Raw genomic sequence first — 14916 nt, forward strand, 5'->3', positions numbered from 1 at the left:
CTGATGGATGCGATCTCAGTGAAGCCAATTTAGATCAGCTCTGAAAACTCACCAACACGAGTAGGGCTACCCTGGGCTACTCTGCACCAGCCTAACTCAGATGGGATCAGCTGAATCAGATTGAACCAGCAGAGTCCTGCCTGGGCCAGCTGAGGCCAGTTTAGGACAGAGCGCTCAGCCTGGATCAGCAGAGCACAGTGTACAATAGCTGAGTCCAGGGCAGATCAGTGGAGATTAGCTTGGATCAGCTAAGCCCAGGCAAGAGTAGTTGAGCTCAGTATGCACCAACCAAGCCCATTCTTGGTCAGTGAAGATCAACCTGGATCAACTCATCCTTGCCTACAGTTTGTGAAAAAGAAACTCTTTCAGCCTCTATTGCAAGGTGACTGTCCCAGAGCTGATGGAGGCTTCCTGGTAACTCTCAGGACTTCGTAGGTCCTGAGGGTTTCCTTGTATGGCTTCTGTGCTTCAGCGGCTCCAGAGCTCAACTGCCATGACCACAACTCTGATTCCAAAGCCCCCTTCCAGAGGAGGAGGTGCTAGTCTTCAGGCAGGGACAGACCAAAGCAGGCGACTTCGGAAGGGAGGGGGCAGTGAGAGATCCTGACTTGGTTGGACAGCTCAAAATAGGAGTTCCTTAAAGAGAAGAAAAAGCCGGGCGGTGGTGGTGCATGCCTTTAATCCCAGCACTTGGGAGGCAGAGCCAGGCGGATCTCTGTGAGTTCGAGGCCAGCCTGGTCTCCATAAGCGAGTTCCAGGAAAGGCACAAAGCTACACAGAGAAACCCTGTCTCGAAAAACCAAAAAAAAAAAAAAAAAAAAAGAGAAGAAAAAAAAAAATTAAGAGTCCAAATTGTAGGCTATGATGTAGTACAATTGGTAGAGCGCTTTTGGCCCACGTTCTCGCTTTGGTCCCTGGTAATTCACAAAAGGGTAGTGGTGGCACCTTCGATAATCCCAGTGCAGGAAGCTGAAGCAGGAGGGACAGAAGTTCAAGGTCATCTTTGATGCTACATGTTGAATTTGAAGCTAGTCTGGGATACATACATAAGACTTTGTCTCAAAACAAACAAAAAAAAATCCAAGTTCTATCTGCAGAATTAAAGAATAAAATAGTTCAAAGTGGTATTCTAAACAACATCGGGCCTCCACCTCCCTCCTCCCCACCTTCTGCTTTCCACATACAGGAATTTAAACAAACAAACAAACAAACAAAACAGCTTACAGCCAGGCATGGTGGCACACACCTTTAATCCCAGCACTGGGGAGGCAAAGGCAGATGGATCTCTATGAGTTCGACCCCAGCCTGGTTTACATGGTGAGTTCCAGGCTGGCTAGCTAGGGCTGCACCAGGAGACCTTGTCTCAAAGCAAAAACAAAAGCAAAAACCAGCTATCAAGAGCTGGGGATGTAGCCCATTGGAGAAGGCAAGTACTATCCCACTTACCTCAGCATGCTCTCAGCCCTGCGCTCAAACTCCAATACCGCAAAAACAAGCATCATCAACTATGTCTAATGGCCCAAGTCACACAAGCAAGTCCTTGCTTCTCTCCATGCAAGATTTAGCTCATTCACCCCCTTCCCTCCCCCCACACCTGCCCTCTCTCTGACCCTGCCCCGAACCCAGGATCCTGGAGTCATGATTTAGTGAGACTGATATTTGCTTTTCATTTGTTTCTGTGACTTAGAAACTGCTTTTCATCGTGGAACTATGCTGACCACTCCACCCTCTCTTATTTTTTTTTTTGTCCTTCCCCTCCACGAATTTCCCAATAATGCCAGGAGCCCCAGGGGGCGGGGTGGGGTGGACTGGGAAAGGCCAAACTCTTCCTCCACCTCCATCCTCACCCTGAGACCAGACCGGACTGAGAGGTAGAGACAGAGAAATCCAGGCAGGCCCTGCCCTCCTGGGATCTGAGGAAGTCACAGTCAGTCTTGAGGAAGGAAAGATGGCAGGTCAGGGTTGGATCTCATTGCCAAGGAGGGCTCCAAGCAGGACTTTCTTCTGCTACTGCATCAATACTTTCTGTTGCTGTGATAAAACACCATGATCAAGGCAGCTTATAGAAGGAAGAGTTTATTTGAACTTAAGGTCCCAGAGAGTTAAGAGTCCATGGTGGGGGTTGGGGATTTAGCTCAGTGGTAGAGCGCTTGCCTAGCAAGCGCAAGGCCCTGGGTTTGGTCCTCAGCTCCGGGGGTGGGGTGGGGTGGGGTGGGGGGGTGGAGTGGAGGCAGCAGGTGAGGTGGCTGGAACCGCAAGCAGGAAGCCTAGAGGGTGCACTCCAAATGGTGAATCTTTAAACTCTTAAAGCCGGCCTCCAGTGGACCTGCTTCCTCCAACAAAGTCACACCTAACCCTCCCCAAACAATACTACCAGCTGGGACCAGATATCCAAATAGCTGAGACTATCGGGGACATCTCATTCAGACCACCACAGCCAGTAACCTGATTTCCACAGTGCCCACACCCCCAGACCCAAAGCCTGCCCTCAGATACCGTCCTCTTGGCAGCTTCCTTGGGGTTGCTCTCCTGCTTTCCCATTTCAATGGGGCTCACACTGGGGCCACAGACTCGATACATGTGTTACACGCGATTGGCCATGCCTCTCTTTCCCGCTTGACTTTTCCATTGGGAACACACAAACTGAGATGCATGCTGGGGTTCAGTGCTGGAGTCTTTTCTAAATGAAGAAGCTGCAGCAGGGGCTGGGGATGTGGCTCAGTAGGCAAGAGCTTTTGCTGTCCAAACATGAGAACCTGGGTTTAATTCCTGGTACCCAAGCAAAAATAAATTAAATAAACAAACAAACAGTCTTAGCTAGACATTCACCTGTAATGTCTGTGGAGGAGGTAGATGGGGGATAGCTGGGGTGTCCTGCTGCCAGCCTAGCTCCAGGTTCAGCGAGAGACCCTGTCTCAAAGAAATAGGGGGGGGGCGTGATTGCGTAGGACACCGACAACCCCCTCTGACCTCTGTACATGCATGTGGGCATGCACCTGCACACACACGTGTGTGCCCACCGCATACACACACAAAGAGGGTGCAACAAAATTTCTTCAGTTTGGACAAAGTGAAGAACCCCTTTGTTGTGTGTGCCTGTGTGAGGACGTCTGGGCTGTAGGATCCCCTCCCCCAATTCCTGTGCATGGGAGAGTTCAGGGATAAGTAGTGGTAGTGGGCAGCCCAGTCTCTGTGGCTGGTATGAAGTGCCCGATGGTTTAAAGGACAGTGGGACATTACTCAAAGCTACAGAAGGACTCAAGAGAGATGGACGCTTCCATCCACACCAAAACCTGCCCACTGAGGATTTTAGCATTTTTCATTATCACCAAAGACTGGATCAATTCAAATGCTTCTTTCTTGGTGGGTAGACACACAATGATTTGTCTACACAAGGGACCATTACTGAGCAAAAAAACAGAGGAGAGACTATTAACATGCTCATCAACATGACAACACCCCAAATTCATCATGTCAAGTGAAAGAAGCGAAATGCAAAATCTGTACCCCAAGATTGCATTCCTGCTGGACAGGAAACAGGTGGGCTGCTTTAGTGCTGTTTTGGGAAGAGGCATTCACTACAGAGCGGCAGAGGTGGGTGTTTCTTCAGTGAAGGAAGTGTTCTATAAAAGGATTATTGTAGTGGTTACATACCTCTATGAATTTGTCAAAATTCTTAGTTATACATTGAAAAAAACTATATATATATGTAGATATATTTATTTATACATTTATATGTATGTAAGACTTTGCACAACATGCAAATAACAAGGAAAAGATATATTTGGGCCTGGGATGTAGCTCAGTTGGTAGAGTACTTGTCTAGCATGTATGAAGCCCTGGGTTTGAGCTCTATATCACTATAAAAATGGAGTGTGGTGATGCATGCCTGTAAGTCCAGCTCTCAGGAAGTAGAGACCAGAGGATGAGGAGTTCAAGGTCACCCTTGGTTGCATAACCAGTGAGTGTGAGGTCATCCAGGGCTAATATGAGACTGTGTCCTGGGGGGCATAGCTAGTGTAGTGCTTATAGTGATCCTCTAATGGGAAGGTCACTGGGGTGGGATGGGGGAGAGGGAGGAAGGGCAGGGAGAAGGTCAGAGGAGGGGAGGGAGCAGGGCTGAAGTCCAGTGTCCTAACCCGTGGTAAATCTGAACAATGGGCTTTATTGTATGTGGCCCAGCCTGCTTCAGAGGCTCTGAGGAGGAGGGCTAGCATGTCTGTCTGCTTTGCTGTTTTGTTTTAGACAGGGCCTTATTATGTAGCCCATGCTTACCTGAAATTTGTTATGTTGCCCAGGCTAGCCTTAGCCAAAAAATTCCTTGGGCAGCCCAGACTGGCCTTGGTCTTCCTACTTCCTAGCTTCTTCCTTGCTGGGGTTTGACCTCAGGGCCTCCAGTATCCTCAGCAAGCTCTCGACCACTGAGCTGCGCGCCCAGCCCGAGGGCCAGCGATTTGGTGCGTTCTGTAGGTGTGTTACAGACGTCACGATGGAGAGGGTCTCCCCTGTCACTGCTTGGAGACACCGCCCCCTCTACTGCACCCTTCGAGTGGTGGCCATTTCTCCTGACCTAAGAAGATACAAGGAGGGGAATCATGAAGGAGTGGAATAGAGCCCCGTGAGAAACCGAGTTTCCTAGCTGTCTCTGCCCATGGCCTCCTCTACCTCGTCTGCAAAATGGAACCACCACAGCCCACAATTTGCTGGGCCCTGTGAGAGTGAGGGAGCACTATGGAGATGTGGAGATGTAGACTTGGGGCTCATCACCAGCAGGCCAGGCCAGGCTTGAATCCCCCCCCCCCCCCCCCCCCCCCCCCCCCCCCCCCCCGAGATAAGATTTCTCTGCGTAGCCCTGACTGGCCTGGAATTTCCTCTGTAGACCAGGCTGGCTTTGAACTCAGAGCTCCACCTACCTCTGCCTCTGCTGGGATTAAAGACTGGTGCGCTACCACCCTCACCCAGTCTTTCAGTCTTCTGTTTGCTTTTTAGAGACAGAGTCTTGTTGTGTAGCCCCACTGGCCTCTTCCTCCTCCTGCTTCAGGCTCTAGAATGCTGTGGCTTCTCTGTTGTGTTCCACGGCTGCCTATGGTGTTTACTGATTGGCATAAGTATGGCCCCATGTAATATTTGATACCCACAATATCACACATCAGATATTTCACCAGAAAAAGTGTTCATTTATCTACAATTCAGATTAAGCTGGTCCGTCAGTTTTTACCTGGCAGGGGACACAGATGGGTGACAGAAGGGAGCTAAGTGGCGGAGGATGCGGGGTAAGACACATCTTCCCCTCCTCAGCCTCCCCTGAAGCATGTATCACTTGGACTTGGCCTGGCGCCTCACCTCCTCCAGGCAGCCTCCTGGCTTGTGAGTTCCACTGCTCCTTTAGTCCCAGCTCAGGGCTGCCAGTGTCTGGAGACTCACTCCTTGGCCCCAGGCAGCTGCTGAGGTGCCCTGGGGTCATTTGTGGAGTGTGAAGACGGGGCTGAGTGTCTCCATCCTGGCAGCGGGGACAGCGTGCACGGTGGGTCTTCCTTTCCTGGCTGGTGGCTGAGTGGCAGCGTTGCTCTTACATAATCGGTCTCTCTCCTCCTTCTTTTTCCAGAGCTAGACTTCACACTGAGCAGCTGCAGTCGGAGAAACCAGAGAAAGCGCCACCCAGCCCCAGATTCCAAGAGGCCTGCTGGGGACTCCCTTCTCTTCCTCCTCCTTCTTCTGAGACCCCAAAGCCACTGTTTCACACCAGCTCCTGAGCTACAATGGGACTGGCAGCCACCGCCCCCTGGCTGTCCTCCGCCCTGCCTAGCAGATAGGGCGGTAGCTGCCCCAGGAGTACCTGCCCCCTCTCAGCCTGGGCCAGCCCTTCCTGACTTGGTGGCCACCTTTGCTGACCCGAGGCCATGTAGGTCCTAGCTCAGGCCTCTGGACACACTGCTGGGGACAGTGCCTCTGCTCTCAGGGGGCACCCAGTGCACCACCATGCTCTGGGGACTCGCCTGGTTATACTGTGAGTACTGGGGGGAGGGAGGGCTATACCTGGGGATCCTGTCCTGGGAGGCCTTGGTGGGTGGGTGGCTCTACTGTAACCATAGCAACCAGGGCAGTTCTTGTTGGTAAGAAGTTGAGATGCTTCCAGAGGGTTGCAGGCAGCCACGGGGATGGGGGGTCCGGGGCCACCCTCTGTTCTGCTTGCCTCTGACCTCAGGTTCGGATGTACAAGCTGAGTGGGTGCAGCCGATGCAGGATGGGGCAGGTGCTGGGGTGGGTGGCAGCTTCTTACCTCTGCAGTTTCATTGGTTCTAGGGTGCAGGGTGGGGACAGAGGTTGTAGAGAGAGGATTTCCATCCTCCTGGGTGTGGCTAGTGGGGGGTAGGGTAGGCACAGAACCTGGGACTGGAGCAGCCTGGAGAAGGAAGTCAGCCAGGCCCCCTCTACCCCCTCCCTCCATATCAGGTCAAAATTAAAAAGCAGACAGAAAATCATGTTCCTGATTAAAAAAAAAAGAAAAAGAAGTTGAAATAAAGACAGAAATCAGGAAAGGACCTGGTAGGATGTCTATGCCTGCTGGGTGAGAAGCCAGGCTGAGACTCTCAGTGGCAGCCACAGGGCTATTGGAGAGTCATCCTCATGACAAAGACCTGGCCTGCTTTGCACCCCTCATCCCCACTGTGAAGTTATTTACGCTAAATAAATGAGGGCAGGGGCTGGGACCCACAAGTCTTCAGAGAAGAGCTGGGCACATTCTATCCCTGGTCACGGGTACTTCAAAGGGTGGAGGACAGTCAGACCCAGTGTTCTGGAAGCTTCCACATCTTAACGGAACAGGCGTAGCAGCATGGGTGAGGGTGTTCTTGAGGAGGACTCGAAGGATAGGTGGTAGTCACACTGACAGGTGTAGGGTGCTGGCAAGAGTGCTCCAAGCAGAGACATGTGGGCATGTGGTGGGGCTGGGTGGGGCTTGGCAAGTTCCAGAGGCAGGGTACCAAGGGATTAGAGAACTGGGGGTCAGTTCTGGAGTCGAAGTGATTGCATTTAAAGATTCAGTTTTATTGTTTGTAATGATGTGTCAATGTGTGAGTATGTACATGAGTGCTAGTGCCTTTGGAGGCCAGAGGTATTAGATGTCCTTGGAGCTGGAGTCACGGCCACCTGATATGGTGCTGGGAACTGCACCTGGGTCCTCTAGAGGAGCCCTGAGCCACCTCTCTAGCCCCAATGGGTACATTTATTTACTTATTGTGTTGGAGTGTGTCTTTCTGTGTGTGTCTCTGTGTGTGTGTGTGTGTGTGTGTGTGTGTGTGTGTGTGTGTGTGTGTACCATTACATGTGTGTGGAAGTCAGAGGAAGGAGAGTCTGTTCTCTCCTCCCACCATGTGGTCTGGGGATTGAGCTCAGGTCCTCGAGCTTGCTGGCAAATGCCTTTATTGGCTGAGGGGATGTGAGACCGGAAAGGATTGCTAGCAGGAGGGGAGCTTCAGATGGCCTCTCTCAGGACTTGGCAAGGACTGGCTGTGGGGAGAGGTTGGCAGGGCAGGGACCACCTTGCAGGGGGGCTGAGGATCCTGGTGGATGTTAGGCTGCCTTAACATGTCACCATGAATCTGTGACTCAGCTCCGTCAATGTATTTTCTCCTAGTTCTGGGGACTGGAGGTCTAAAATTGGGGTCACTAGTCACCATAGCTTGTGAAGGCTCTGGGGGAGGGTCTTCCTGCCTCTTCCAGATTCTGGTGGCTCCCTGAGTTCCTTGGCATGTGACAGCATTGCCAATTTGCACACCACGCCCATCTGCAAGGCCTTTCCCTCTGCCCCGAGCTTCCTCCTGGAACACCAGCCATTGGAGCTAGGCTCTCCCTAAGCCCAGCATGACCTCACATCAAGAGCCTTTGTTTTAATTACACCCGCAAAGAGCCCATTTCCAAAAAAGTCATTCTGAGACTCCAGGTGACTAAGAATCTGGGGGGAGGGGTGCTATTAAACCATTATACAGGCTCACATTGGTCAGTGGGGATGGGGGTGACGAGCCTCACTTATCGCTGCAGAATTGGCTACTTTGTTTGGGCGCACAGGTCGCCTCTTCCCCCACCAGTGTCTGGGCCAGGGCAAGTCTTCCACCGATTCTGCCTCCCGGTGACAGGAAAGTCTCCAGACCAGGCTGTGGGACACTGGCTGTGTCTCCTGGGATGTAAAACGTGAGGGTGACAGCTAGTCTCGAGCTCTCAGCTATGCGGTCCCTGCCTGGTCCCCAGTTTCTCCTAGTGGAGGGCAGCAGAACATACACCACGTAACAATTAGAAACAGTGGCCTGGCCGCAAGTGTGTTTAATCTAGGGGAAGGCGGGTCACCTAGGGACAGGCTTTTCAGGGGCCGCCAACATGGCTGCCATGCCAGGCTCAGGTGCTGCGGTTATTCTAGGACCGTGTCTTAGTTTGCCTTTTTCTTTTTCAAGACATTTTTAGTTTTCATGTTTCTCTGTGTGACAGCGCCGGCTGTCCTGGACCTCACTCTGTAGCCCAGGCTGGCCTTGAACTCACAGAGCTCGGCCTGCCTCTGCCTCCCGAGTGCTGGCATTAAAGGCGGGTGCCAGCACTGCCCGGCTTCAGTTTGCCTTCCTTTGGTGTGATAAAACACCCTGACCCAAAGCGACTTGGTGAGGAGAGGGTTGATTTCATCTTGCAGCTGAATTTATCATGAAGGGAGGTCAGGGCAGGGGCTGAAGTAGAGGCCATGGGAGAGTGCTGCTTACTGGCTTGCTTTCCATGGCTTACTCAGCCTGCTTCCTTATACACCCCAGGGCCACCTGTCCAGGGGTGACACTTCCCCCAGTTGGTTGTCCCACCCACACCAATCTTTAAGCAAGAAAATACCATAGAATTGCCTCCAGGCAATCTGGTGGAGGCATTTTCTCAGTTTAGGCTCCTCTTCCCAGATAACTCTGTGAAGCCTGTGTCAACTTGACGAAAAACCAACCAGGACAGACCTGGCTCCTATCTTGAAGACACATTTGGTAAAGCCAGAGACCCTGCAAAAGAACAGAGTCCTTGGGACAGCCTAGAGTGAGCGCTAATGGGAAAGAAGACCTATTTTGGATAGAAACAAACACCTCCCACCCCAAGAGGGAGATTCTTTTTTTAAACAGTGCAATCCTGTGGACCAGATGTAGCTATTGTGACACCAGTTTGCAAGCGTCACTCGGACTCAGGGTTCCCAGTGGCAGTTGTCTCAACCAGGGGTGTGCTGCAAAGGTACCTTTTCTATCTGTTGGAGCAGAAATGTGGGCGGTGGAGCTGGGCCACCTGCACCTCAGCCAATCCCTGGGGAATTCAGAGGCCTGACACTTCCATTCTCACCTCTCCCTTCAGGCACGAAGCTCAGTCCCCAGGGTCCTGCTGTGGTTACAGCTTTAGTTCTCCATGCCCCCAAGACTCTATGACCTGGCCAGGTGATGAGTGACCCTGGCTAGTGGTACTGGTGGGGACATGCAGGGTGGGGCAGATCAGGAGCCCAAGGGTGGTCTAGGTGTGGGTGTTCGAGGCTTGGTGATGTAGGGACCAAAAGCAAGCCCATGTCCAAGGGCCCAGGGCTGTGCTCATTTATTTATTTTTATTTACATTTCTTTTATAATTTATTTACTTTGTGCAGGAGGAGGTTTGTGTGCCATGGCACCCATGTAGAAGTCAGAGGACAGTTTGCATGTGGTTCCTGGGGATTGAACTCAGGTCGTCAGCCTTGGTAGCAGCCCCTTTACACACTGAGCCGTCTTGTCGGCCTAATAGTGGTTGTGTTTATTTGTTCCTGCAGCCCAATACTGTGTTAGGTGCATGGGAAAGATTGATTCTTGCAAACTTGCCTCCTGTAAGAAAGTGGCCGTCAGAGCTCTGCAGGTCGGGAGGGCAGTAGCTGTGGCTCGTGTGGAGCGCAGGGTCTGAGGAGACCCGAGCATCAGGGTCAACGGTGCTCCTGGGACTTGGTCTAGCAAGTGGGAACAAGCAGGGTGGGCTGGGAGGAAGGGGAGAAGCTAAGAGGGAGCAGGGCCCAGGCCAGTGGAGATACACAGACAAAAACCTTCACGGGGGCAGGAAGTGGGTGGGGAGAAGCCTGTTAATGGTGACAGTTTGTGACATCCTGGGGAGGGGACCCAGCCTGCCTGCCCGCCTTGACAAAAAGGAAAGGAAAGAAAAGAAAAGGCAAAGGACGGGAGGCAGAGCCAGGTGAATCTCTGTGAGTTCGAGGCCAGCCTGGGCTACCAAGCGAGTCCCAGGAAAGGCGCAAAGCTACACAGAGAAACCCTGTCTCGAAAAACGGAAAAAAAAAAAAAAAAAAAAAAAAAGGCAAAGGACAATTACTGGTTTTGACAATAATAATAATAATAATACTTATCTGGGCATGGTGACACACATCTTTAATCCCAGCACCCAGGAAGGAGAGGCAGGTGGATCTCTGTGTGAGTTAAGCCAGTCTGGTCTTCACAGAAAGTTCCAGGCTAGCCATGGCTGTATAGTGAGACTATGGGTTTTTTTTTGTTTGTTTGTTTTTTTGTTTTTAAGACACTGACTGGAGAACATCAGAAAATGTCCCAGAACATATGGATGAGTGTAATAATCTCCCACAGAAATCTGGCATATTTATTTGCATTTTATTTTCCAAAGCATAGGAAATCAATGAATAAATCTGAAGTCGTCCTAAGCATCACTGATACTCTTGGCTCATGCTCCCTTAAGAGGGTCGTTAAGCATATCTCAGGTATTACCCATAACAAATATATCACCATGAGCAGTCTCCCCCATAAATAAATAAATATTAAAAAAGGATAATGATGCTGCATAAATCTTTGTCCATAAATCTGTCCTGTTTTCTTTCTAGTTTATGAGTTTAGTCGGTCAAAGTCAGTGGGTCAAAGGTTGTAGAGTTTAAATCCATTTTGTTATTAAATGTGCCAAGTGTATTTCCAGGCTGGGAACTCTTTTGGCAGCATCAGGATTATTAAAATGAAATTATCTCATAAAAGCCTTTCCATTCCCTTGTCCCTGGGTAATCCCTGGTTGGCTTGGTGTGTATCTCTGGTTACGGATTGCATCCACTTGTTTTCATCTGAATTTATTTCTCTTAATAGTGAGGTTAGCCCTTTGGGTATTGCTTCCTCTTTCCTGTTTCTCTCATCCACTTGACCCCTACTCATATTTAATGTACGTTCTCTCAAATATTTCTTTCTGTTCAAGTGTAGAGCCCGAGAGTTGTTTTTGAGGCTACAGTGACACCTAGTGGTGATTTCTGGTACTGTTTCAAGAGACTGCTCTTTATTCGTTGTTGAGACAGCCGGTGTGTGAGGTCTGTTTAACATCCCAGAGCCATTAGTTTGGAAGGAGCTATAGACCTGCTGGTACATCTAATGGAGACGAATACCAAGGTCATATAGACGATAGAAGAAAGTCTCTGGGTCACGAAAGCCATTTTAAGACCTGGAACTAGAATTTGTATCCAAAACTCTGAATGGAAAATCAAGTAACAGCTTTGAAACCCTGTCACTCCAGACAAGGAAGGGACTGGGGGTGTCCTGGAATGGGGACATTGTACTCACTCACAAAGCAGGAACTAGGGGAGATTGGAGACCAGACTTTGGGTGTCTCCCTGGGGACTCTGATGACCAGGGGTAGGATGTGCCTACATTCCAGGGCTCTGTGCAGCTGCCTTTCCCATCAGTACTTGTCACCCTTGAAAATGGACGACAGTTGACACAGCTCTGGGAATGCAGACACAGTGCCTGTGCTCATAGGCTCTTGTTGGGTATGGCCCACAGGTCTTGAGATCCTACTTGGCATGGCTTTGGGGAATGAGAATTTGGAGATGTGGACTCTGACCCAAGACAAGGAGTGTGACCTTACAGGCTACCTTCGGGTCAAGCTGCAGTACAAGAACCGGCTTCAGTACATGGTAACCAGAAGAGCACCAAATGGATCCCTAGTCCCAAGCCCCAAGGCTCACCTGGAGCTGCGCTCACTTCCCACCCCAGATGTGTCAGCCCCGAGGTTATGGTACCACTCTCTCTCTACCTTTGTCTACCACGTAACCAGTGTTTGCAAGCATATCACCTCCCACCATCTCCCCGCCCCCTTCACTGACCTACAAGTCTCCTTCCATATGGCTTTCATCCTATAACTTGGATAAAGTCTCCAGGGATTTACTGGGGGAGTCTTAGGTACTTATTAGTAGAGGAGACAAAGACATTGAAGTCAGGAACTATGTTTCTTTTTGGAGACTGGAGATGCCACATGGTATTGCAGGCTTTCTATATGACAGATCTTTGTTTGCTTGTTTGTTTTTCCTCTTTCTTTCTTTTTTTTTAAGATTTAATGTATCCTATGCCAGCCTTGAACTTACTACATGTAGAGCATGGCCTTGAACTTCTTTTTTTCTTTCTTTTCTTTCTTTCTTTCTTTCTCTCTCTCTCTCTCTCTCTCTCTCTCTCTCTCTCTCTCTCTCTCTCTCTCTCTCTCTTTTTTTTTAAGATTTATTGCCGGGCGGTGGTGGTGCATGCCTTTAATCCCAGCACTTGGGAGGCAGAGCCAGGCAGATCTCTGTGAGTTCGAGGCCAGCCTGGGCTACCAAGTGAGTTCCAGGACAGGCGCAAAGCTACACAGAGAAACCCTGTCTCAAAAAACCAAAAAAAAAAAAAAAAAAAAAAAAAAAAAAAAAAAGATTTATTTATTATGTGTACAGTGTTCTGTCTGCGTGTATGCCTGTATGCCAGAAGAGGGCACCAGATCTCATTACAGATGGTTGTGAGCCACCATGTGGTTGCTGGGAATTGAACTCAGGACCTCAGGAAGAGCAGCCAGTGCTCTTAACTACTGAGCCATCTCTCCAGCCCCTTTTTTGGTTTTTCCGAGACAGGGTTTCTCTGTGTAGTTTTGGTGCCTGTCCTGGATCTCACTCTGTAGCCCAGGCTGGCCTCGAACTCACAGAGATCCACCTGGCTCTGCCTCCCGAGTGCTGGGATTAAAGGCGTGCACCACTGCTGACCTTCTAATCCTCCTGCTTCCATTTTCTGAGGGCTAGGACCACAGACGGGTGCTACTGCACCTGGTTCATGCAGTGATGAGCCCTTGCTCGAAGCAAGTACTCCACCATCCCTAGTCCTTGTTTTCCTTTTTTGAGACAGGGTCTCATTATGTTGGAGAGGTTGGCTTTGAACTTGAGATCTTCCTGTTTCAGCTTCCTGAGTGCTAGGGTTATAAGCACAGGCCCAGCTCTTTAGGACTGTCTTTGAGTCGACTATCTTTGTTGAGATGCCATTCATATTCCATACAACCCACTAACCGAAAGCGTACAACATGGACTGGTGAGAAGGCTCAGTGACTAAACACCTGCTACACAAGACCGAGAACCTGGGTTCAATTCCCAGAACCCACATAAAGGTGGAGGGAGAGAACCGACCTCACTATCAGTGCCGAGGCATGTGCATGCCTGCACACACACACACACACACACACACACACACATTATTAATAATAACAGTAAATAATAAGGTGTCAGACTCACTGGCATTTAGTGTGTTCACAGAGCTGTGCGAAGGATATCTTTGTGAGCATCAGATGAACCGTATTCCTCACCCCCAGAGTAGTATGTCTTCCTGAAAGTCCTGAGTCCATACCATGGGCCTGAAACTTCAGCCCTTACAGAACTGTGCATCTCATTTCTTCCTCCCTCTGTCTCAGGGGAAAGAGAACTGTTTTCTTGATAGAGGACCTGTTTCCTGTCACATAGGCTGGGTCCCTCTCTTGGGGGTCTTGTCTAAGCCATTTCTGCCTCTGATCTTAATTATGCTTTGTTCCTTCCCAGAAACATTACTTCCCCATCAACTACAAGATCGCTGTGCCTTATGAGGGGGTACTCAGAGTCGCCAACATCACGAGGCTGGTGAGGATCCCTCCCGGGATGGGGAGTCTCTGCCTTCCGTGATGCCCTCAGAAGTATGTGGGTCCTTGGCAGGTTGTCCTACTGACCAGTGGCCATTCCCTAGCCACTCACACAAACCTGTGGCTGACCTAGGCCCAAGGTTGTTTGCTGGCCACAGTGGCAGTGGCAAGTGCGTGGGGTGTGGCCACAGCCCAAAGGCCTAGCTTGCATTTCAGTGATCTCTCCCGTCCCCGCAGCAGAAGGCCCGTGTGAGCGAGCGGGAGCTGCGGTATCTGTGGGTCTTGGTGAGTCTCAACGCCACGGAGTCCGTGTTGGATGTGCTGCTCCAGGGACACCCATCCTGGAAGTACCTGCAGGAGGTTCAGACATTGCTGGAGAATGTTCAGCAGAGCCTCATGGTGAGCTGTGTGCATGCATGTGAGGGTCTGACAGATGCAGGCAAAGGGCTGTGAAGGGGAAGTTCTGCCATGTGCTGAGGATATGGGAGACATGAGGGATGGGGCACAGACAAAGTAACCAAGGAAGGAGGAGGTGCCAAGATGTACCACGAGCAAACGAGCTGAGATGGAGGAACTTGGGACCTTGTTTCAGGATTACATGAGCTCTCTCTCTCTCTCTCTCTCTCTCTCTCTCTCTCTCTCTCTCTCTCTCTTTTAAAACTGGAAATATTTTGATTTTATTGTGATCATGTATTTTATAACCCATTGAGTCCAATTAGGGCTGCCCACCGAACTGTTCACTAATAATGCTGGCTTGACTTTGTACAGCCTTGTGCAGGCAACCAGAGCTCCAGTGAGTTCATGGGTGCATGGGGCACGTCATAGCCGGAAGATGGCATTTCGTTATTTGTTTAGAGACAGAACCTCACTGTGAAGCCCTGCCTGGCCTGAAACTTGCTGTGTAGATCAGGTTTTGCCTCTCATACCCTGAGTCTTGGGCAAGCCAGGGAATCCTCTGACTTCACTTCTGCATCTGAAAAATGAGGCTCCTCTAGAGAGGCG

General features: G+C 50.3%; 1 protein-coding gene and 1 long non-coding RNA gene across 5 annotated transcripts in view; one reads left to right on the forward strand and one right to left on the reverse strand.

Moving 5' to 3' along the window:
* Positions 1-14916, forward strand: part of Il34 (interleukin 34) — a 58579-nt gene that overhangs the window by 38930 nt on the left and 4733 nt on the right. For 2 of the 4 annotated variants that reach the window (XM_052728240.1, XM_052728242.1), the window contains 4 exons: positions 5606-6007; positions 11796-11929; positions 13838-13915; positions 14152-14313. In XM_052728240.1, coding sequence (XP_052584200.1) covers positions 5980-6007; positions 11796-11929; positions 13838-13915; positions 14152-14313 — 402 coding nt within the window. In that variant the 5' untranslated portion in view covers positions 5606-5979. Of the gene's footprint in view, positions 1-5412; positions 5525-5605; positions 6008-11795; positions 11930-13837; positions 13916-14151; positions 14314-14916 lie in introns of those variants that run through there. The other 2 variants (XM_052728243.1, XM_052728244.1) reach the window with 2 other exon arrangements.
* Positions 2193-5455, reverse strand: LOC128103676 (uncharacterized). Its single transcript, XR_008215750.1, has 5 exons — positions 5344-5455; positions 4276-4570; positions 3508-3623; positions 2830-2910; positions 2193-2738 (listed from the first exon to the last, which is right to left on the reverse strand). It is a non-coding gene; the product is annotated as an uncharacterized LOC128103676 (long non-coding RNA).

Source organism: Peromyscus californicus, unplaced genomic scaffold, assembly GCF_007827085.1.
Source record: "Peromyscus californicus insignis strain IS unplaced genomic scaffold, ASM782708v3 Scaffold_8__1_contigs__length_139910024, whole genome shotgun sequence".
NCBI lineage: Eukaryota > Metazoa > Chordata > Mammalia > Rodentia > Cricetidae > Peromyscus > Peromyscus californicus.